Source organism: Erpetoichthys calabaricus, chromosome 12 (genome assembly GCF_900747795.2).
Source record: "Erpetoichthys calabaricus chromosome 12, fErpCal1.3, whole genome shotgun sequence".
In the NCBI taxonomy this organism is placed as follows: domain Eukaryota; kingdom Metazoa; phylum Chordata; class Cladistia; order Polypteriformes; family Polypteridae; genus Erpetoichthys; species Erpetoichthys calabaricus.
In genome coordinates, this window is record NC_041405.2 from 42727885 (window position 1) to 42750439 (window position 22555).

The following is a 22555-nucleotide window of genomic DNA, read 5'->3' on the forward strand; positions in this document are numbered from 1 at the left end:
TCACTGTGACCCAGAAGTGCTTACTTGAAGATGTGACATGGTCATGGAAGCATTCCCGGGTCTGGCATAAAAGGAAGTCCACTGCCACACATGGAAGAAATCAGAGTCGGGAGGCAGTGGGCAACACTCAACATTGATTCTTTGTATTATTGTATTTGTGGCTGATTGTTGGAAGAGGTCTGTGGAAAGGTGCATAAGAAGGAATAAAAATCCCTTGTTTTACTCATATAATGTGTACTGTATTAGTGTGTCTGTGGTTTGGGTCTCTTTGGTGCCCCCTTGTGGTTACAACAGATACAGCAGGCTAGTACTTGAATCGAATTTTTCATTGTAATGAGAAGTCAAGCAAAACGTTCGAGGCAACTCAGGCCCCTTGAGTTGCCTTGAAATGCTTGCATATTGTAATCTATTTAGTTAGCCAATAAAAAAGTGTCATTTTGCTTGACGTCTCATTATATCCATAATGGCTAACACAGTACAACACCCTAGTAACAATTTTTCATTGTTAGTCATACTGAGAGTCCTTGAAGCTGAATGTAATGGGAGAAATACAGAAGTGCTTCTTGTAATCCTATGTCTACTCCTAAATATTAACTGTAGTATGTTTTTCTACCATGTAATGCAATTTGACGTATTACGGTTTTCTCATTAAACTAAAGCTTTTTTTAATTTTACATGCAAGTTTCTAGCTGCAGTGGCTCCAAGATTGCAATCACAGTGAATCACTTTAGACTTTGTTATCTGAGCATTATGAATGGCATAGGTGCAACTCAAATTTACCAGTGGTAATTTACCTAAAAAAATATGCTAGTGTTTGTGAAAACAACTCACAAAAGCAAAGGGCAAATAAAGAAGTAATTGAATTGTCACTATAAATATTTAAACCACTTCAAAGGCAACCCAGAGTGTAATTAAACTGGAAGGGCACTGTGTAATCTTCAAAGAAAAAGCACAACATAAAAAACACAAACAAAAAACAAATTAGGTCAGATTCATGAAATGAATTTACTGATTTCATTTTTTATTACAGTATAAATATTAGTATTGAAATGTATGTGACTCCCACAGAATCAATGTATATACCAACTATTACAAAATAGTTAAAACTGCAGGTTACAGATTAATTTACCAATGAATTATTCAACCGGAGTCACAACATCTGACAAACTGTATATAAATATTTCACAAACAGGTAAGATCCAAATTACACTTTGCAACACGTATCTCGCACATGGTTTCATATCTAAATTAACACCCTCGGCATCAATATTATACTAAAGTAAATACAAAAAATTCAGAGTACATTACCTCCTTGAAGACCACAAATCTTAATCACAGAAGCTCGACACCAAAGAGAATCTTGAGCAAACCAACCGCAAACAAAGGAACCAATGTAAGGTACACCTTTGAGTTGGGCATTAGATACATTGCATTCCTTACTGTAAACATAAAAAGAAAAGGCACTTCAATTAGACGTTTTTTGGGTTGAAATAAAAAAAAAAAAAAAATTAAAAGCATTTGGACTCATACATGTCATTTGGAGCAAAGGAACATAGTGCTTCACGTCAGATTTACTGGAGATTAATTATTAATGCGTAAAAACACCACTTCACAGTGCTTTGCATCTGCAGTCAGTGAATATTGCTATACAAAAATAAACTGAATGTCAAGCAAATGTGCCAAATAAAACTGGAACTACCTAAACTGGAATGTCTGTTATGGGCACTGCACTTGGGTTATTTCATTTTTTTTATCTGTTTTCTAGGCAGCTTATTGATTTCATGGTTGAATATTCCTCAGACAAACTAAAAAGCCAAACTTCTATATAAATGGGTTATGAACTAAAGCTCTACCATATTCAAGAATTTAGAAGACTAAAGTCTTAGTCTAGAAAAAAGCTGTTATCAGTATTTATTTTTCAATAACTTATTAAAGCAACAAATAATTAACTTTTTTTTTTAATTTCAACATGTGCGCCAAAAACTTCTACACTGTTCGTAATGATCTTATGACTATGCCAGAACAGCCAGCTATGAACAGACATACCAATTAAGTTTATGACATACTTGGAGCAAACCAAAGAATTCTTAGTGAGCATAAGGACGCATTTCAATGACGGTAACAACAAAGACAACAGTCCACTCCATTACTAAAGTTTTACATTTTGCCAATTTGTGTTACTCTGATAGTTCAATGATATGCCTGCATTTGCCTGTCCAAAAGTCGGTTACAGCCAGAAAACGTTGCATTTTGTAAAACGTTTGACTCAGTTGATCAAGCTTCTCTGTGGGACATCCTGAAGTCCCCTCAAGGTTGCTGGATATCATGGCCGGCCTGTACACTGGTACTGTGAATGTTGTGCAGAGTGGAGGCAGAACCTCTGCATTTTCACAGTTGATTCTGGGGTTCGTCAGGGGTGTGTTCTTGCTCCTATTCTGTTCAATGCTTGTATGAACTGGGTGTTGGGCAAGGTCAAGGGGTCCAGAGGCTGTGGGGCATCTGTTGGTGAAGAAACATTTACAGATCTTGACTTTGCTGACGATGCTGTGCTCTTCGCAGAGTCAATGGAGGCTCTGATCAGGGCATTCGAGAGACTGAGCGAGGAGTCTGAGTGTCTGGGCTTGCGAGTGTCCTGGATAAAAACCAAGATCCAGGCCTTTAATGACCTCTTGGGCACAGCCATCAGCTGTGTGTCTGTCTGCGGAGAGAGCGTCAACCTTGTCGAGCGGTTTACTTACCTTGGCAGTGACATTCGTGTCTCTGGTGACTCTTCCTATGAAGTCAGTAGATGGATTGGGTGAGCATGGGGGGTCATGAGGTCGCTGGAAAGGGGTGTGTGGTGCTCCTGATATCTATGCAAAAGGACAAAGGTCCAAGTCTTTAGAGTGCTGGTGCTCCTGTTTTGCTATATGGTTGCGAGACATGGATGCTATCCAGTGACCTGAGACGAAGACTGGACTCCTTTGTTACTGTGTCTCTCCGGAACATCCTTGGGTACCGTTGGTTTGACTTTGTGTCGAATGAGCGGTTGCTCATGGAGTCCTGAATGAGGCACATTACCTGCATTGTGAGGGAGCGTCAGTTACGGCACTACGGTCATGTGGCATGTTTCCCCGAGGGTGATCCAGCTCATAAGATCCTCATTGTTTGGGACCTGAGTGGTTGGACCAGGCCAAGGAGTCGCCCACGTGACACCTGGCTGCGGCAGATAGAGGGTCACTTCTGGAGAGTGGGACTGGACCACGTATCTACCTGGGGGGTTGCCAACCGGGATCCCGAGTTTTTCGTTGTGCAGTGGGTGTGGCAACGCACTGTACTAGTGCATGCTCCCCAACTTGACTTGCTGGAGACTTGAAGGCTGGGGCTTTGATGGACGAAGATCGAATTTTTGCATTAATTTTTAATAATACCAATACACACCATTTTTAATATGAATTAATAAACCGTTTTATCAAGATCCTAATTTTAATCATAAAGATGCATTTCATTCCAGAACTGAACCCCGGTAATTAATTTGTCTTGGTACACTTCAAGTCTTAAAATACAAATCTTTAAATTAACGATGCACATGCATACGCTTCTAAATTGATGTAACAGATGTGATTCTCCTACCGTTCGTTTTCTTTTTACTCTATGGAGAAAAAAAACAAGAAAACACACCAAACACTTCTTAGATACCTATCCATTACTAATGGCCTCTTTCTGTATTTCTGAAAAACGAACATATTAAATGAACTGTCTTCAAATGCAGAGGACTAAATGAAGCTTTTAAACACAAGTACACTTTCTCTTCAGTGAACCAAATTAACTTAGTGTTTTAAAGTGAGTCTTCACTTAAATGGCAATCCACAACAGAGTTAAACCTTCATCTAGGATCAAGATCTACATAACATATCTACAGTATTACACACACTTGAATAGTTTGAGAAATAAACAGGCTGTTCTGCAGTAGCCGGTAAAGAGTTCTGATGAGAATGCCATTGTATATCACCTTGAATAGCACTGTATCATGTAGTGCCTTTCATTATCTGTCTATTATGAGCGCAAACTTGTTTGCTCGTATTTGCTGATGCTTATGTAGTTAATGCTGCATTTGTCTGAGTGACAGTATTTGGATTTTATTCCGAATTCCTTTCATATTAGAATATGCCTTTAAGCTATTAGTTAAATACCTGTTAAGCTGTTGACGCCTGTTTCCTGATGTGGATTGCTATGATAACCAAAGAACAAACTATTATCACCACATACATCTTTGTTTACCTGCCAATATGTAAGCAGTGACTGAGTTTTTTATTCTTACCTTAGGAAAGCATAACTAATGTGTCTGCTTACTTCTCCATAGTGCTGTGCCTGTTACTTGATGTTTTTGCTTCAAGATAAGGAAACCATATGAAAGAATAAAGGTTATACAGGTCAAATTCCGTTATAGCGAACTCCCAGGGACCTAAAAAATATTTTGTTATAACGAATATTTCGTTGTAGTGAGATTCTGTATTTGTTACTATAGTGTTTTCTTTAACTTGCGCCCTTGCGTTTGCAATCATTTCAATAGCTTCTTTTGTGTTCATTTTAATCTCCTCCTGCCTACAAGTTATGCTGATGAGAATTTTTCTCAGCATTTCCTTGCAATAATACACTTTCCCGAAACGCGATTGCAGCATCTGGGGCAAGGCAAAAACAGGCTCATAGCGCTGCAGTGAAGTGACACAGAAGCAAATCATAAAAGATCGGGGTCACGCTATAAGTCCCTGTCTTGCACTCCAAAACACGATACTGAGTCTCAATACTTCAGGAAAACCAACTTTATTCAGCTTGAAACAGGAATGGCACACTTATTTATTGTAGAGTGATCTGCCACTCTGCTATACACAGACACTGCAGTCAGGCTGCATGGATATCTTTTCTGTTTGCTTTGGTGGAAAGATGCAGAATATCTTTGAGATAGCTGTTGCCCCGGCAACAGATAAACAGTCTTCCACAGAGGCGGATATCGGACTTCCCGACGCTCTTTGGCATGTCGTCCAGTTAGGGGTGGTCCCAAGAGAGTTTACAAACCTCACATTTACCTTGAATGAGTGGCGCATTAATAGGAATGTTTCTTGAACGAGCATCTCTGAACCACATAAAAACTGTGTTTTCAACGTCTTCAAATGCAGTAGTTCACATACGTTTGCAACCTGAGATTTTTTTTCTTTTTTTGCTCGGTCTTTCAAGAAAGTTGACAGCGTTGATGGCGAAATTCCGAATTCACTGGTAACGTCTTTTTTTGCCGCAATCGAGAGCCTCAAAAATGTAAAGTTTTTTTTCTAATATGAACGGTTATCATTTTTTCGTGTCTGCGTTTCTATAGGAGGGTGAAAATGAGTTAAATTCCAATGGATGTTTTTTAAATGATGACTAGCAATAAGCAAAAGGCATGACTGAAAACTGCAGGAAACAAAAAGGACAAAAAAAAAAAATCAGTACGAGGAAAGTTCGAAGAAAGAAAAAAAAAATTACAATGTTTCTGTTTGGGGATTATTGTGCACAACTCGGCTGTGGCCACAGAAGTAGCTGCTCTGTGGATGATTCATTCAGGCATTTCAATGTCTTCTGGGCACTTCGCTATAATGAAAGTATCTGCTGAATGTACTTTGTAATAGCAAGATTTCTATATACTCACGTCATATGGGGAAACAGTTGGGACCATAAAAATACTTCGTTGTAATGAAAATTTTGTTATAAAGATATTCGTTATAACGGAATTTGACCTGTATTAACAGATCCTTTGTGAAAACCTCGATTTGGAATTTTTCTGCAACAAATCTATGGTGAAACCTGAAAATGGCAATAAGATGTACACATCCTTTAAACAGTGGGAAGTTAGAATGATGTGCATCTGAATAGCATGGCAAAATTTCAGATGAGAGAACAAGGTACTTAACTGATGCAAACAATAATTATTTACAGGTGGCTGTCCTATCCAAAGGGTGTGTAACTAAGTACTAGTACCTGGGACCAAATAAGTATGTCCAAAGTTATTTTTTCTTGACTTTTAATAAAAATAGTAAACTTTTTTTCAAGCTGAAAGTGAAAATACAATTTAGAAATTAAAAGATGCTTAAAAATGGGGAATATTTAATTTCCTTTTTCAAGGGTATAATTAAAATTGTTTGGGTGCCAATACATTTAAACACAAATTTTGAAACTCATTATAATACATTTATACTGCTTTTTGACTGTAATTTTCCATAAATTACTAAACTTAAGACTTTTGGACACTATAAATGATCATTCTAGATTCTATTATTTAGATAAAAACATTTACTTTTCTAAGAAGAAATTTCTTATATTTATATTTTTACTGACATATCACCAGGAAAAGTAACACTTTAAATTTAACTCACTTTAATTGTGCAGAAAGATCCTGAAAAGCCGTGCCTACATCCTGAATAAAGAAGCAGCTGGGGCTGTTCACATAAGTAACCTTGACTTTCATTTCCGCAAACCTCCTAATTACAAAATCAGGAATATTTTTCTTCGTGTGCACATCATCAAAGGCACACATTTCTGCATCATCCTTTCTAAAATTGCTGTCATGTGACAAAGGTCCTTGAATTTCAGGAAAGCAATATTGATCTCTGAGGGACATGCTACATGCAACTTTGCAGTCTACAATGGGCAATGCCACATCCTGAAGAGTATTAGTAGCTGTACCATTTTCAAGATGATTTTTATTCTGAAGAAACAACTCAAACACATCCCACAATTCTGTATTTGTGGCAGTTAGATAATGGTAAACGATTGTGTTGTTTTCAGCTTTGGATTTAATACAGAGCACTGGAAAAGCAGATTTCTGGTTTGAAGGGGTATTATTATCCTGTCCCTTACTCTGCTGAGTTAAGATACACGAATCCATATTATGTTTAAAACCAACTGATGAAATTTCTTCATTTTCAGTAGTCAGCTTTCCTGGCGACCCATAGACATTTGTGTTAAATATGTGACTCTTTAGGTCTGATGTTAAGCTCCATTTTTTATTTTTGAAAAAGGAAATTAAGCCTACTGAGTCAAGTTTCTGGCAATTGATTGGTGTTTCATTAAGAAAGCTTAAATCCAGTAAAGAATCTGGTGACTGGTGCTTGCTTGTGTTGTCTTGATCTGCTTTACAGAAATCATCATTAATAAAGTTGCTACTTGCTTGTAAGCAATCAGGTTCTTGTAAAGGTAAAGTTTTTTTAGGTTTTACAGGGCTCTTTGTTTTTGCTATGTTAGGCAAGTTGGTTTCCACAGTACATGGTTGAGATTCTTGTGGTTTATGCTGACATGTCACGGGTTTCCAGCATTTAGCACATTCTCTGGGAAGCCCAAGAGATGTCTGTACATGGCAAAAAGTCACAGTGTCCTCCAAAATCTGTGCTACATTTGTAATTGTGTTAGCCAAAAAAGTATTGCACAGTTTAGGACCATACATCAGATTATCTCTTGATAAAAATCTTCTTCCTTGAGATAAACTGTTAAATACAGGCATATAAAATGAACGGGCTTCAGTCTCTGGCTTCAGTTTTAACTGGATGATTGGTCTTACATCTAAAAGAGAATAAAATAAACACGTGCACTAAATTTCAAACAGTGAGGCACACAATAATATTTATAAAACAACAAGGACAACATTGTTGCATGTCACATGGTTGTGGATTTTTTAAACAATGAAACAATAGCTTTTAAGTTGTCAGTTATTTAAAACGTGTTTCAATAACTCAAATGTGTTTGAGAAAAACACTAGTTTCATGATATAAACCACATGTATTCAATTTAAGTATACTATACTGCACAAATCATGACGTTCAGTATTAAATATAACACATAGTTATTGAAGTTTAAAAATATTTTTATATTCATATTATCATTTGTATTAACCATCTATCTTGTAATAACCATTAAGGCAGCAAGATTAACTTAATTTTTCCATAGCACCAAATACCCTTGTTAGAAAGTTGTTTAAAAACCTCTTCTGGTGCTGCATTTCAAATGAGGGAAAAAGATCTTTTCTATTAGATTATTAATTTTAATGGTAGACGAGAGCATGGCCATGGTAGGGATGTAGCAGGCATGCATTAAGAGTATTCTTACCAGTTGTGTATATCATGGGTAGATTATTTCTGAAACCTTTCTGCATTAACAGTAATTATGAAGCACATTCTTTACAGTTGTAGTTGTGATGAGCACGGTTTGCTCTGCAAATCTGTTATCACAATGACATTTGTGAAACAACAAGAACTTCTGCTAGGTGCTTTCAAATTACTGTCAAGCTGTATTGATATATAAAATGCCACCTTTACCCAGCAATATTTACGTTCACCTTTTTGAAGAAATGGCGCACATAAGAACTCTGACAGCCGCAACAGTAACAAGCCATCAGATGAAGGCTATAACTATGCTGCCATCTAGTGGATTACAAATTCAGAGAATGTATCAAGTTAATTTGATTTTTTTAATGAAAGTAAATGTCCAATTTACTATTTAATATTTTAAACATATGTGACTATTTGAAAATTTAATATAATATAATTATAATATATAATTTAAATATACAGTGGAACCTCGAGATACAAGCACCTCTGTATACGAGAAATTCAAAATACGAGGAAAGTATGAGCGAAAAATTCAGCTCTAAATACGAGCATTGGTTCGCGTAACGAGCCACGAGCCAGGCTGTGGGTATAGCTCACGGCTTAGCAAGGGGGCGTGGTAGCAGTTGCGAGCCGCGATCTGCGGTGTCTGCGTTTCTCACTTAAGTGCACAGGTGGGAAACTGCCCACATCCATGATTGTTCCTGTGGCTGATGGGCTGCAGCTGCCATGTCCTCCCCGCATATATAGAGAAGCGCGAGCCGGTTAAGGGGGAGAAAAAGTAAAAGAAAAGAGAGAGAGAGAGAGAGAGAGAGAGAGAGAGAGAGAGAGAGAGAGAGAGAAGGCAGGCAGGCAGGCAGGCAAGTGCAGGCTCGCGTGTAGCTGAACAGGCGAGCCAAACAGCTGAAGCAGGACGGTGTAGAGAAGGTCAGCTGCATTAAGAGTGTCTCGCCTGTTGCAGAGCCCGCAGGTGAGACGCTAACAGAGAAGAAGCACCGGGGATTGTCATCTGTTTTTTAAAGACGGCATCCTTTTGACGTTTTAACCTCGTGTTAAAGGATTGTTATTCTTGTGTATTTTAAACCTCCACTTCAAAACTGTTTTAAGGATTATTTATTTAAAGATTTATTGAATGCTCTACTGCACTTTGGACACCTGTTTTGATTCTTTTAATAATCAGTTATATTATTTACCAGTGTTATTTATTAAAGGTAGACTACAGTATATATAATTTATCAGTGTTATTTGTTAGGAAAATTGATTTTTATGTTAATATATTTGGGGTGCAGAACGGATTAACTGGATTTCCATTATTTTCAATGGGGAAGTTTGTTCTAGATACGAGAAATTCGCTATACAAGCTCAGTTCTGGAACGAATTAAACTCGTATCTAGAGGTTCCACTGTATTTGACCGTTACTAATCACATCAACAAGTTGTGGCAGGAAAACATTTTAATCTGGAGAAAAACTCATACACAGTGGGAAAACATGCAAATACCACACAAAGGTGGCAACATTTTAGTGCTTGACATAGCATGTGATGGGACATACAGCCCTTTGTTCTATACACAGCGGATGCATGTGGTGGTACATTTGAGATTCATTCTTAGCACATCAACAAATTATTAAGCTATTGGTTGTTTATCCTATAACCAATTTTCTAACACATATTAAAATAGGTTATTCTGGTCAGATTTGCTGGTAAATTCAAATTTCTTTGTCCGAACTGGGCAGATAATGCGTGCAGAGACTAATATGAAACAAACATATGGGATGTAGTACTGGAGTATTGGGTCCTTAACTGACATGTGTCTTTTTCTCTGTAATGTATTTTATAAAACTTAGAATTGAATATAAAAAAGTAATGGCAAACATCAGTTCACATATGCAAGATACCTTGAAAACAAAACAAACAATGATTGCTTTCATAAATATTCAAAAACAATGGATGGGAAGCTATTTTCCCTTAAGTGTTAGCAATATTTTCTGAATGTACAAATACAAAGCAATCTACAACTAATGCTATATATTGGACAAGTGACTTGTGGATTTGGTATGAAAAAGATTGCTACAAAAGAAGCTTGAAGAAGTGTCTTTCAACTAACGATGTTTGGATTTTGTTATTACGGATGAAATGCAAAAACAAAATGTCAATGAATTAATTCAATATGTGCTTATGTTAAGGTAAATTGATTAATTTATATTGATCAAATAAAATTTTCTACTAAAAATGTAACTCAAACATTGTTGCGTGATGTCTGTTTTCTGAATAGTTCACATATGGGTTGCTTTGACCGAGAGTTCTTCAGCTGCATACTGTCCATCTTATATTAGAGGGTCAGTTTCTGCTGATACTGTTAACTTCTACCAGGTAGTACATACTTTCTTAGCTTAATTTTAGAAATGTTAACCCTAAACATATCTTAAAATGACAAAACTCAAACACAGATCTATAACCTAAAATATTAAAAAGTCATATAAGATCATTAAAATAGGAAAATCCAAACTTCAAAGTACCTATTATAAATGCAGATCAATCTCAACAGAAATGGGCCTGTAACGAAGACAACTTACAAGGACTGTGGTTTTCAAAAACTGACCATAACCATTCTGACACAAAAGAAATATTTATTTTCAGTCTTTCAAGAATACCTTTAAAAGAATGTCTTGCAAGGTTGAAACATATATTATTTTTAAACATTTACTTTTTGTGTTCCACATAATTAGTGATCTTGTGGTATTTTCTCAAGTAACATACTACCCACTATGTTCAGAGTGGCTCATACATTACAGTCTTTCAGTACATTTGACCAAAGCATTGAAGGCAGTGTAATTCAGTTAAAAGGTAGTGCTAAAATACTCATACAGTGGGGAAAACAGGGATGAGCATGTCACTTCTGGAAGACCATAATCTCTATAGATTTTGATTCCTATTGGTTAATTTCCATTTATATTCATTTGCATTTAGAACTCTCTGAAGTATATAATTTCCTCTTTTATAAAATGCGCAGGAGAAAGTTTTAACCATTACCATACCTTAATAAATTGTAAGTAGTCTTTTTAATGTAGTCATTGAGGTATAAAATTCAATGCTTTTAAATAAATAGTTGTAGACACTGTCAAATGTGGCACAAATGATTTTCAAAGTAACAAAACACATTTATTTTAAATAATTAGATTTTTCACCTGTTTTGATTTTCTGAAAAAAGTGAGAGACTTGCTGAATGACTAAATATTCCCAATCAAGAGTTTTTAGAAGTGTTGAATAATCTGCATGAAGATCTGGTTTACCATCATTCAGAACTGTCTTCACTTCTCCAGACACCTGAAAAAGAGTTTTCTGAAAAACACTGGTAGACTATGCAAACTAACAAGTATTCAACATGTAATGATACATACCACTACAGAATAAGCTGTAATTAGAAATTTCATAATAAACTATTATCACATATTAAAAAGGTATAAACATGGTAACAGATACAGCTGTCAATGTAGACAAGATTTTTTGAAATAGTGAGTCCAGATGCATTTAACAACGATGCCAAGAAAGCACAGAAAAGAATACAAACCATAACAGACTATGAGTTTGAAAGACACTGCACGATTATTGACAGTAAACAGTAAACAGCAAAGTAAATAATGAAATAACTGTCAATGATGTTAGATCACGGTTTAAATATGCAAAAAGACAGATTAAACTCGTGAACAGTACAGGTTGTGAATCCTTACAAGCTATATGGGCCTGCTAATTTATTCTTTTTTAGAAGCTTTTTTTCAACAGCCAGACAGACAATGGGTAGTCCCAGTGTTTTAAAAAAGATTGGCGAAGTGACGAGGCACTTTTTGACCTTCATTTATTGAGTAAATCATGTTCAAACACATTCACCTACTCATTATAAACCTTCAAAATGGTGTTATGTATTGAAAGTAAATGTTGTGAGATATGGCTGGCCATTCATCCCGGCCAATACCCTCAGGCCGCTAGATGGAGCCCTCCCTGTAGCATGGAAGTGCCCCGAAGACCAGCAGGGAATTATGGACAATGGAGTTTTTATTCCCAACCCTGCTGGACACCGTGGGGCGTCCAGAGGACGCTGCAGGGAGGCTCAACGACTCTTACGTGCCCTGTAACCCGGAAGTGCGTCATGATCACATGACAAGAAGAAATGACGTGCTTCCGGGTTGAGGAAAAGGACTTTTACCCTGACCCGGAAGTCATAAGGACTTGTGGATTGTTGGACAGGAACACCTCCGGGTCAGGGGGTATAAAAGGACGATGGGAAATCCCAGACATTGAGCTGAGCTGGGTGGAAGGGTGGCAACGCGTCTGGGAGTGGAGGATTGATCATTGATTGGTTTATTGTATTGGTTATTAATTATATGAGTATTGTGGAGTGTAGGTGCTTTGTGCACGTTAGATATAATAATAAATATTCATCTTTGGATTTTACCTGGTGTCTGACGTCTGATCTGAGGGTTCAAGGGGACAACAGTGCCTCAATCATTCACAGTGGCGTAGTCTCGGCAGGATTCTCTGGCCGTCAGTTTGGCAGAGGACCTGAATTTAAAAAATTTCTGTGGACAGAGAACCCCAAGAAGACAGCATCAGGACACACAGAAAAAACCACCATACTCAGTGGGCTGCGCTGCATAATAGTAAGCCTCCGTAAATATCGATATGTGATGGGGAAGAAGTCTGGGAAGAAGAATGGGGATCGCCCAAAGGAACAGACCCTAGATGACGCCAAGTGGTTATGGACATGCCTGACGGGAAGCGAAGAAGACAGGGCCATGATTGATGCTGAGAGGACCCAGGTGTTACGGCAGCGGGAGGGCTGTCGGACTTGGGAAGCACAGGACAACCTCTATAAACTAAGAGGACGCAATCGGAGTCCGGAGGTATGTGCCACAAAAATGTCCGATTCATCGAGACCTTATTTTAATTACTTTTCAGAGGCCTGTCTTCTCGTTTCTGACGACGAGTCGGAGATATACTTCCCACCTAGGCAAGATGGCTGAGACGACGAGGAGTCTAGCCCATCTAGGAGTCGAAAGCTGGGGATCCTATTCGACGAGAGTAGTCACGTGGACTATCCCGGAGCAGGCTGGGGAAACCAAAAGGACTACAAAGGATCACCTGACCAGGATGGAGTCCTTTCATTTGCCAAAACGGGAAACGTGATCGCTCCTTCAGGATTGTGGGAAGGAGAAGGTCAACGTCAGTCCATAGGCGAGGTCGTCGTTTCCCCAATGGAACGAAGCTCCCTGAAAGGGAAAGGGGAGGCAAACGAAGCAGCACCAGCCGCAAATAAAGGTAATGAGGGACGGGATATGACTGATCTGTCCGTAGCTAAATTAGAAAAGGCGGACCGCAGTCAGCCAGTGGCACCACCCCGGCCCTCTAAAATGCGAGACTCCAATTCCCAGAAGCCTCCGCGAAACCCGTCAGAGCACGTGCCGACAGCGGACGTGCTCATTGGCTCCCAGCCGGCAGGTAAGGAGAATGAGGAAATAAACTTGCCTCCGGTCGAATTAAATAACTCTATGGACGTGCGGGTACTCGAGAAGCTAATCGAGCCAGTACGGAGTTTCTTGCAGATGCTGACAGAGATGGAGAGCAGGATAAAGGAACTGGGAGCGACGAACGAAGCGCCGCTGAAGATGGTGGAAGAATACCTATGGCCATTTGGTCGGGAGTCTCCCGTTATGATTGATTTGGCGATACAGGTGAGTTTTACCGGTATCGTACAGAATAAGGGGACGCAGAGTGAGACGGGCCAGCGTTTAATAAGTAGCGGGTGCCAAAGCACTGCGTGCCCTACAAAAGAGTGTGAAACAATGACCGAGTGGGCGGGGGAAGACCCGATTGTACCGAAGCAGCTGGACAGTGCTGTCTTCCAGAGCGATGCGGATCTAAAGACGTCCCCACCGGTTGTTGTTAAATCGAGAGGGGTGCAAACAGTAAAGGGCCAGTCTTCTTCCAATAGAGAGACCCAAACTGTGCATAAGCCCCAGAGTAAGCAGGAGATCCCCAAAATAAAACGCGGGTCCCCAAACAAATCAGAGAGAAGGGCTGAGTGCATTGAGGCGGCCGTAGAACCTCCCTCGGCGGAGAAAAGGTCGGAGTTGACGGAATTCCCGAGGTGTTTCCAGTCTCGTGGAGGAAGACAACCAGGAGGGCGATGTCTCTGCTATGACTGTCGTCGGCCGGGCCACGTATGGCGAAGTTGTCCTCGGAGGACAGGGGATCGGAGGGACAGCCGATACACCGTTCCCCCTAGGTTCTCTGGGGAGTTTAGACAACGCAGCCAGGGCCCGACGGAATGGTCCTCCTGGAGGAAGACGTCCCTCGCGGGGCTGGCCGCTCCGTCCCAGTGGTCTCCACTAAGGGGGGAGAACTGTGAGATATGGCCGGCCATTCATCCCGGCCAATACCCCCAGGCCGCTAGATGGAGCCCTCCCTGTAGCATGGAAGTGCCCCGAAGACCAGCAGGGAATTATGGACAATGGAGTTTTTATTCCCAACCCTGCTGGACACCGTGGGGCCCACCAGAGGACGCTGCAGGGAGGCTCAAGGACTCTTACGTGCCCTATAACCCCCCGGAAGTGCATCATGATCACATGACAAGAAGAAACAACGTGCTTCCAGGTTGAGGAAAAGGACTTTTACCCTGACCCGGAAGTCATAAGGACTTGTGGATTGTTGGACAGGAACACCTCCGGGTCAGGGGGTATAAAAGGACGATGGGAAATCCCAGACGTTGAGCTGAGCTGGGTGGAAGGGTGGCAACGCGTCTGGGAGTGGAGGATTGATTATTGATTGGTTTATTGTATTGGTTATTAATTATATGAGTATTGTGGAGTGTAGGTGCTTTGTGCACGTTAGATATAATAATAAACATTCATCTTTGGATTTTACCTGGTGTCTGATGTCTGATCTGAGGGTTCAAGGGGACAACAGTGCCTCAATCATTCATAATGTCAATGTTACTCTTAATCACAAACCACCTCTCCAACCAACCAACCCTTATTAGTGCAGTTGTAGAAAAACATACATTTTTGCAAACTACACGGAAAAAAACTATACGCTTTGACACCCCACCACCTTATTGCTTCAGCATCATTGGGACTTCATCTCTATCAGCAGGGAGGCTGGAGTAAGACGTTTTGGAGTTATCTGTTATAGTGAAAGAATAGTGCAATGCAGAATAAAAAAATCGGATACAAGAAATCTTCTGGACCTTCAGCAATTAGGCTGACAAAAGAGAGCTATAACCTACTGTAAAATGCATATAAAACAGCATTTTTCCTGCATTATGTTCTTTGTTTTCTCTTTCTTGTATCCGATATGTTTGTAGTTCAACTGTAACACACAAGCAAATGAATTTCCCATTACAGACAAAGTGTACTCTGACCTTGACACATGTACTTTGGATTAAAAATCCCTTTGTACTATAGAATTTCTAATAAAAAGTACTGCATATTCTCTGCAGATTGAGGAACAGTATGATGCTATAATGCACTTATACAAAAACTGGGATTATGCTGGTAACCCTGATGGCTGATGCTAGTACCTTTCACAAGATTACATATTAAAGTTACATATATTTTCAATAGGAAAGCTGTAGGTGTTTGGTAGTTTACAACATGTAATTTTTTCTATTTATTTTTTGCCATTATAAATGAAAGATTAAAAAGCAAAGGTTTCTGCTCTGCTTTTCATCTTTGATTGTCCCCCAAATCAGCATCATGCCAAAGACCAGGCGGGTAGGAAAAGGGAAACAAACAAAATATATAATATAAATAAATAAAAAGTAAAATGAAAAATTCAAATTTGAGTTATTTTCCATTCTGCTTAGAGTCCCTACTCAGCACAGAGTAGTTTTTAAACACATAAAAACATAATTATAGATTATTTACAAAAATTGATAAGTCACTTATTTCAGTGTACTGATGCAAGTACCTTTAAAAGACCTTCCTAAATAGAGAACTCTTGTAACTATTAATTAGTATTCAATAATCTGTCCATAAAGTATGGAAGATAAAAATTTATATATCAGCATAAATAGCATATTAGCATAAATAGCCATAAAAATAACACCTTCTGAAGCATTAGATTTAACATAAATTAGAATGTCAAGCAAATCGTTAAATAAAAAACATTAGCCATATTGCGTTATTTTTAAGCTTGAAGCAGAATTACCAATTTGGGAAAGGAAGGACAGAATAGAAAGAGAATGACGTACAGAAACTGTCGAGGACAGAAGAAGGGAGAATATGGACACCTGTGTTCCAAGGTTAGGAAGCTAAGGAACGATACCAATGACATAATATAGAAAAATGGTCCTGGTAGGCACCTGAGAAGCCAGCTGGGATAGTGAATCAGCAGAAACTGCAAAAGGCATTGCTACTAACAAGGTCAAAATGATGTAATGCATGAAAAATAAAATTAGTATATTCATGTACTGGCATAAATAAATATAGAGAAATATATAAGCATTAACCTTAGTGTAGATATTACTGCAAGTCAGGCCTACCAAGCAAATGATTAAATAAAAACACATGCCATATTAAAGCTTAGCGTTGAGCCACCAAGTATAAACTATGATGCCAGCCAAGGAAGGGAAAGTGATAAGAAAAAGCCCAAATATGGAAGAAGGAACTTCTGCCCAGCCAAGGCCAATAGAAATGAGCAAAACAGAAAGTAAAAATGAACAATAGACAGTAAAAAATACCGGGGGACCAGCTGCAGGGAAGTCAGGAGATAATAGTGGTTCCCATGGGAACTCGAGGTACAGGCTGGAGAGGTGCAGAGGGGAGTCAGAGAAATGAGCTAATATGAGCGAGGTCGGGAAGATAAGAAATTACTATAAATGTTTTGAGTCCTGAATTGTTCAGGGCTCAGCTCAATTTGGCCGTACTGGGTTGAGTCCGTGTTATTTTTTATTGTTATTTTATTGAAATAAAATTATAGACTCTGTTTGCCTATCCTAAGTTTCCTAATAGCTTTCATTTCAGGTAAAAAGCCTTTTGGTGACAATTTTTCACCATGTCAAAAGAAAAATAAAAACTAGATCATCAATGAACCTGTTTCTTTGCTTACAACTTCCAGGCTGTTTGTGTTCGTATTATGAGAATTAACTGCTTTAAAATGATAAATAGACTGTGCACCTTTAAAATTATATCACCAATCCTTAAGTCAAATATAATCCATTTGCCTCTACCTGGTGAGTAAAAGCTCTCAGATCCAACTCAAGTGATGTTCTGAGATGTTCCAACTGTAGCAATTTCCAAGATAACGTTTTATAAACATGTTGATTACGCCAATCTCGACATCTATCCATTCTGCCCTGGTTAAGAAAGACACACAATGCTGATGAGATTGGATTGTCAAGGTGTACATGTGCCAAGCCATGAGAATCAATTCTTAAAAGTATTGTGCCAAGACTATTGAAACTAATTTCCAGCAAATAAAAAAGCAAAAAGATGTTTAAAAGTTTGTCTACTCCTGACCAAACCAAATATTCTTTTACATTTGTAAAATTAGAAAAATCTCATACCTGATTTTTGATGCACAAACTGTTCCTACAAAGTTCAAATCTTAAGATTTCTGAAAAAAATACATAATGAAGAAAAAGGGTGAAGTTATTGTTGTCTTGCTTTTGAAAAGGCAAAGGTTATACAGGGTTACATATGAGTTCCGTTCCTGCTGAAGTTAATAACCTGATTTTGGTATGCAAGTTGGAATTTGCACAGAAAATGCCTGTAATTGAAATTAATAATAAAAATAATAATAATACTATATTTTATTTATATAGCGCCTTTCCCATGCTCAAGGCACTTTAAAAAAAAAAAAAAAGTACTGGGCAATACTTATCTGAATAGCAGTGGAGAAGCAGCACAGCACAGCGGAACCGGTAGGACAGGCGGGTGTGGTAGCATAGGTGAGCGGCGATAGCAAGCAGCAGAAAGCATAGCAGGAGGAGGTAGAAGGATTTGGAGGTTCCAATACACAGCCGCAAAACAGTAACGCTTGGTAATTTATTAAATAATAACAGAAAACTTTACAGATGTTTCAAATGTATTATTAAAATTACAGTGAAGTAATATTAGAGAACTTTAAACAAAAACAAAAAAAAACATAATTTAACCTAAAATCAATCAAGTGTATCTACAATATGTTGACCTTATGCTTAAACTTTCTTTTTACAATTTCAAATAATATAAAACATCAGTTTCCCACTGACTTATCAAAGGAGAGTTAGGATTCTTCCAATTTAACAAAATAAGTCTGCGTGCCAAAAGTGCTGTGAATGCAATCACCGTTTGCTTGTCCTTCTCCACTTCAAGTCTGGAAGAACACCGAACACAGCTGTTAATGGGTTAGGAGGGATTGTGACCCCAAGGCTGTCTGAAAGGCACTTAAAAATTATGGTCCAAAATGATGTTAGTTTGGTGCAGGCCCAAAACTTGTGACCCAGTGAGGCAGGAGCTTGGTTGCAGCGTTCGCAGGTTGGATCTTGCCCTGGAAACATTTTGGACAGTTTTAAGCGAGACAGATGAGCTCGATATATAATTTTTAGTTGAATAATTCTATGCTTTGCGCATATGGAGCTCAAGTGAATTCTCTGCTTTGCTACCTTCCACTCCTTTTCTGATATATTGATTAAAAGATCTTCTTGCCAATGTCCTCTTGGGTCTTTGAAAGGTAGGGACTCTAATAAGATTTTATATAATGCGGAAATGGTGTTTAATTCCTCAAAATTGAGCAGTATTTTTTCCAGCATGGTGGAGGGTACGAGGCGAGGAAAATCGGGCAGTTTCTGTTTAACAAAATTTCTAATTTGAAGATAGTGAAAGAAATGTGTAGCTGGGAGGTTGAATTTGGAACGTAATTGTTCAAAAGATGCAAATATGTTGTCTATATAAAGATCTCTGAGCATTTTAATCCCAAAACTTTTCCAGATATTAAAAACTGGATACGTTTGCGAGGGTTGAAAGAGGTGGTTCGCTTGCAGAGGTGCCACAGATAAAAGATTTTCCATCTTAAAATGCTTTCTAAGTTGGTTCCATATTCTAAATGAATAAAGCACAATTGGGTTATTAGTATATTTGCGATAACTTGCATTTATTGGAGCGCAGAGCAGGGAGTATAAAGAAGTACTACAGGATTTTACTTCTATTGCGAACCAAGCCTGTGTATGTTCATTTTTTTGTGTCCAGGTTTTTATGGCTTGTAAGTTTTCTGCCCAGTAATAAAACTGAAAATTAGGTAAAACCATGCCACCTTCTGCCTGAGGTCTTTGTAGGGTCGCTCTTCGGATACGTGGGTGTTTTGAGTTCCAAATGAATGATGTTATTGTTGAATCTAATTGCTTAAAAAAACAATTTATTGATATATATTGGAATGTTTTGAAATAAAAAAAAGAAGTTTAGGAAGGATATTCATCTTAACGACGTTAATTCTTCCGGCTAGAGTGAGATGAAGGGTTGACCATCTATGCAAGTCTTGCTTAATTTTTTCCATACAGACGGCAAAGTTTTGCTGATAAAGAGCTTTATGTTTACTTGTGATATTTACACCTAGGTATTTAAACTGATCTGCTGCGGTAAAAGGTAGGGTGTCCAATCTAATATAATATGCTTGTGAATTCACTGTAAAGAGTATACTTTCATTCAGATTAATTCTAAGACCAGATATGTTTTGAAATTCTGTGAGTGCTGTTAAAACTGCAGGCACAGTGTTTTCTGGGTCTGATGTATATAAAACCATATCATCTGCATATAGAGAAATTTTCTGTTCCAGTCCTTCTCTGATAATCCCCTTTATCTGATAGGAATTTCGACAGTGTGCCGCCAGTGGTTCAATGGCGATTACAAACAGCAGTGGTGACAAGGGACATCCTTGTCTGGTACCACGTTCTAGCTTAAAGTAGTCTGAACAAATGTTGTTAATACAAACTGAAGCTTCTGGATTGGTATACAGTTGTTTGATCCATGCACAAATATTCGGGCCAAACCCAAATTTCTCCAATGCAGTGAAAACGTAGTTCCATTCAATCAGGTCAAATGCTTTTTCTGCATCCAATGATAATATCATCTCTGGGGTGCTTAAACTTTCTACAGTTATTGATAATGACATAGTGCATATAGTTCAAAAAAGGTTAATGATAGTCCAAAAATCTGTGATTAACTGACAACTGATACCTTCTCACGAGATACAAATTTGTTTATTTTGTAAAGAAAAAACAGAAATCACTATATTATAATTAATTTAAACTTAACTGAAAAGAATATTTGGGGGGGTATTATGTCCTTGTTTGTATCTGCTGAACTGCCATAACCTAAGATTTGACTGTACTTAATGTACCCTTTTTACAAATGTTACATATTTATACAGGTGTATTTTATATAAGAGTAGGGATAAATATGATTTAATGTTAGCAGAAGCTGCGGTGGGCTGGCGCCCTGCCCGGGGTTTGTTTCCTGCCGTGCGTCCTGTGTTGGCTGGGATTGGCTCCAGCTGACCCCCGTGACCCTGTAGTTAGGATATAGCGGGTTGGATAATGGATGGATGGATGTTAGCAGAAGGCAATTTGATTTGTCACCTGTCAAAAAAGGTAATTTATAAAAAGGCAGAGTTACAAAATGTCCTTACAGAATCTGAATATTTTGCATTTACTAAAATTCAACCATATAGTCTTGAACAGTATTCTGCAATTATTATGGAGATTGTTAAATCTAACGTTGTTTCAAGCTGTACAGTATATTAAACTATATATTCGTCTTCCACATCTACAGTTTGCTCCACCTGCACACAGCATATGCTATTAGGATAGGGTCTACTCACTGTACATTTTTTAAAATTTCTCTATACACTCTGTATAAGATTTGAAATAATATTGTTGGTAAGAATACGATGTTAATTATAGCAAACAACTAGCACAGAAATAGGAAAAGTAAAATCTGTATCATACAAGACATGTGATTTTTTACTGTCAAATGCTAAGGTAAAGATAAAATACTAAAAATAAATATTTAGGAAACTGAAACACAAAAATAAATTTGTATATAACAGTACTGATGGATATATCTTAAAAAGATCAGTGCTTTTCTTTCCAACCAAGTTTCCAGTTGCTGAATAACACAGATATCCTCCTTCACTTATACTGTATATTTTACGTTAAGCTAAAGTGAATGATCTGTAACAAAACAACATTGAGGTGTATGCTTGTATTCACTGCCAGTATAATCTGAAGAATTACATAAACAAATCAATGAGATCTTTACAGCATTCCATCGTGTTGAAGTAGACAATGTGGTCTAATGCTTTAGGTATGTGAAAGACAAGTCACAAGTTCTCCAGTTCAAACCTAACCTCAAACTCACTATTTGACCCTGAGCAAGACAGTTAACCAGCCTAAAAGGCACAGGTATATATAAACAATCATGTTGTATCTTTGTACTTTTAAATAAGATGTTGATGCTAACATCTAAACTCTGTGCCTCTTATTTGAAAATTACCTTCTATACTCTTTGAATTATGATAATCAATATCTACAAATCCACAAGCCTCACCAAGTTCCTTAAACAACCAATAATCATAAACTGAATATACTAAAGTAATGCCAGTACATTAAAAATGCCAATTATTTGCAATATACCTTCAATACTGATATAGAATAACTGGATTCAGAATAATATTTGTATCTGTTAAAGTCAGTCAATACATAAAATTTATATTAATATGCAATTTTTGTTACAATGCTGGGTGTTTCTAGAAGGCTTACAATCATCAAAAAACCTTCTGTTTAAGTAACAAATAGCAAGGTACCTTTAACAAGTATTATGGCTCATTTAAAAATCAAGGCGCATTCACAAGTAAACAAGAAACTGAGCAATTAATTACCCCAATAGGATGAAAGTAACCTAAGTAACACTGGGAGAACACACAAACAATATACAACACTTAAACATAAAGGCTGAATTTGAGATCAGGTTTCCTAGGGCTGTGTGGCAATGGGGTTATGCATCGCACTTCTGGCACTTCTATGTATTTCAGCTTGACAGCATTAGGACTTATTAGCGCAGATATGCAAGGATTTTCTGGTAGCAAGAGATGTACAACAAGAGTACACTGCTATCACACAGCAATGTGCACCCAGAAAGGGCCAATTATTCCCTTGCTGATCCAGGGGGTAGAGTCTTACCTGACAAAACTTCTTCCCTTGTCTTGCTGTATGGGGTGAAGCCAAATTATAAATGTATGGGGCAGCTCGCATACAGTGGCAGTTGCTTGTTTTTCTGTACTTTTGGGCAGACTACTTCAAGTGGAAGTCCTAAACGGCACAATGGAGGGAAAAAAAGGCGATGTCAGTCAAGATGATATTTTGTACTGTATATGCCTAACTAATCTTACATCCTTTTCGGACAGCTTAGCTAT

General features: G+C 38.0%; 1 protein-coding gene across 4 annotated transcripts in view; it reads right to left on the reverse strand.

Moving 5' to 3' along the window:
• LOC114662109 (uncharacterized) overlaps positions 1-22555 on the reverse strand; it is a 56178-nt gene that overhangs the window by 30262 nt on the left and 3361 nt on the right. For 3 of the 4 annotated variants that reach the window (XM_051934366.1, XM_051934365.1, XM_051934364.1), the window contains exons 2-7: positions 22323-22451; positions 17673-17722; positions 17337-17462; positions 11299-11437; positions 6387-7569; positions 1309-1439 (exon numbers count right to left, since the gene is read on the reverse strand). In XM_051934366.1, coding sequence (XP_051790326.1) covers positions 1309-1439; positions 6387-7569; positions 11299-11437; positions 17337-17456 — 1573 coding nt within the window. In that variant the 5' untranslated portion in view covers positions 17457-17462; positions 17673-17722; positions 22323-22451. Of the gene's footprint in view, positions 1-1308; positions 1440-6386; positions 7570-11298; positions 11438-12563; positions 12688-17336; positions 17463-17672; positions 17723-22322; positions 22452-22555 lie in introns of those variants that run through there. The other variant, XM_051934367.1, reaches the window with a different exon arrangement.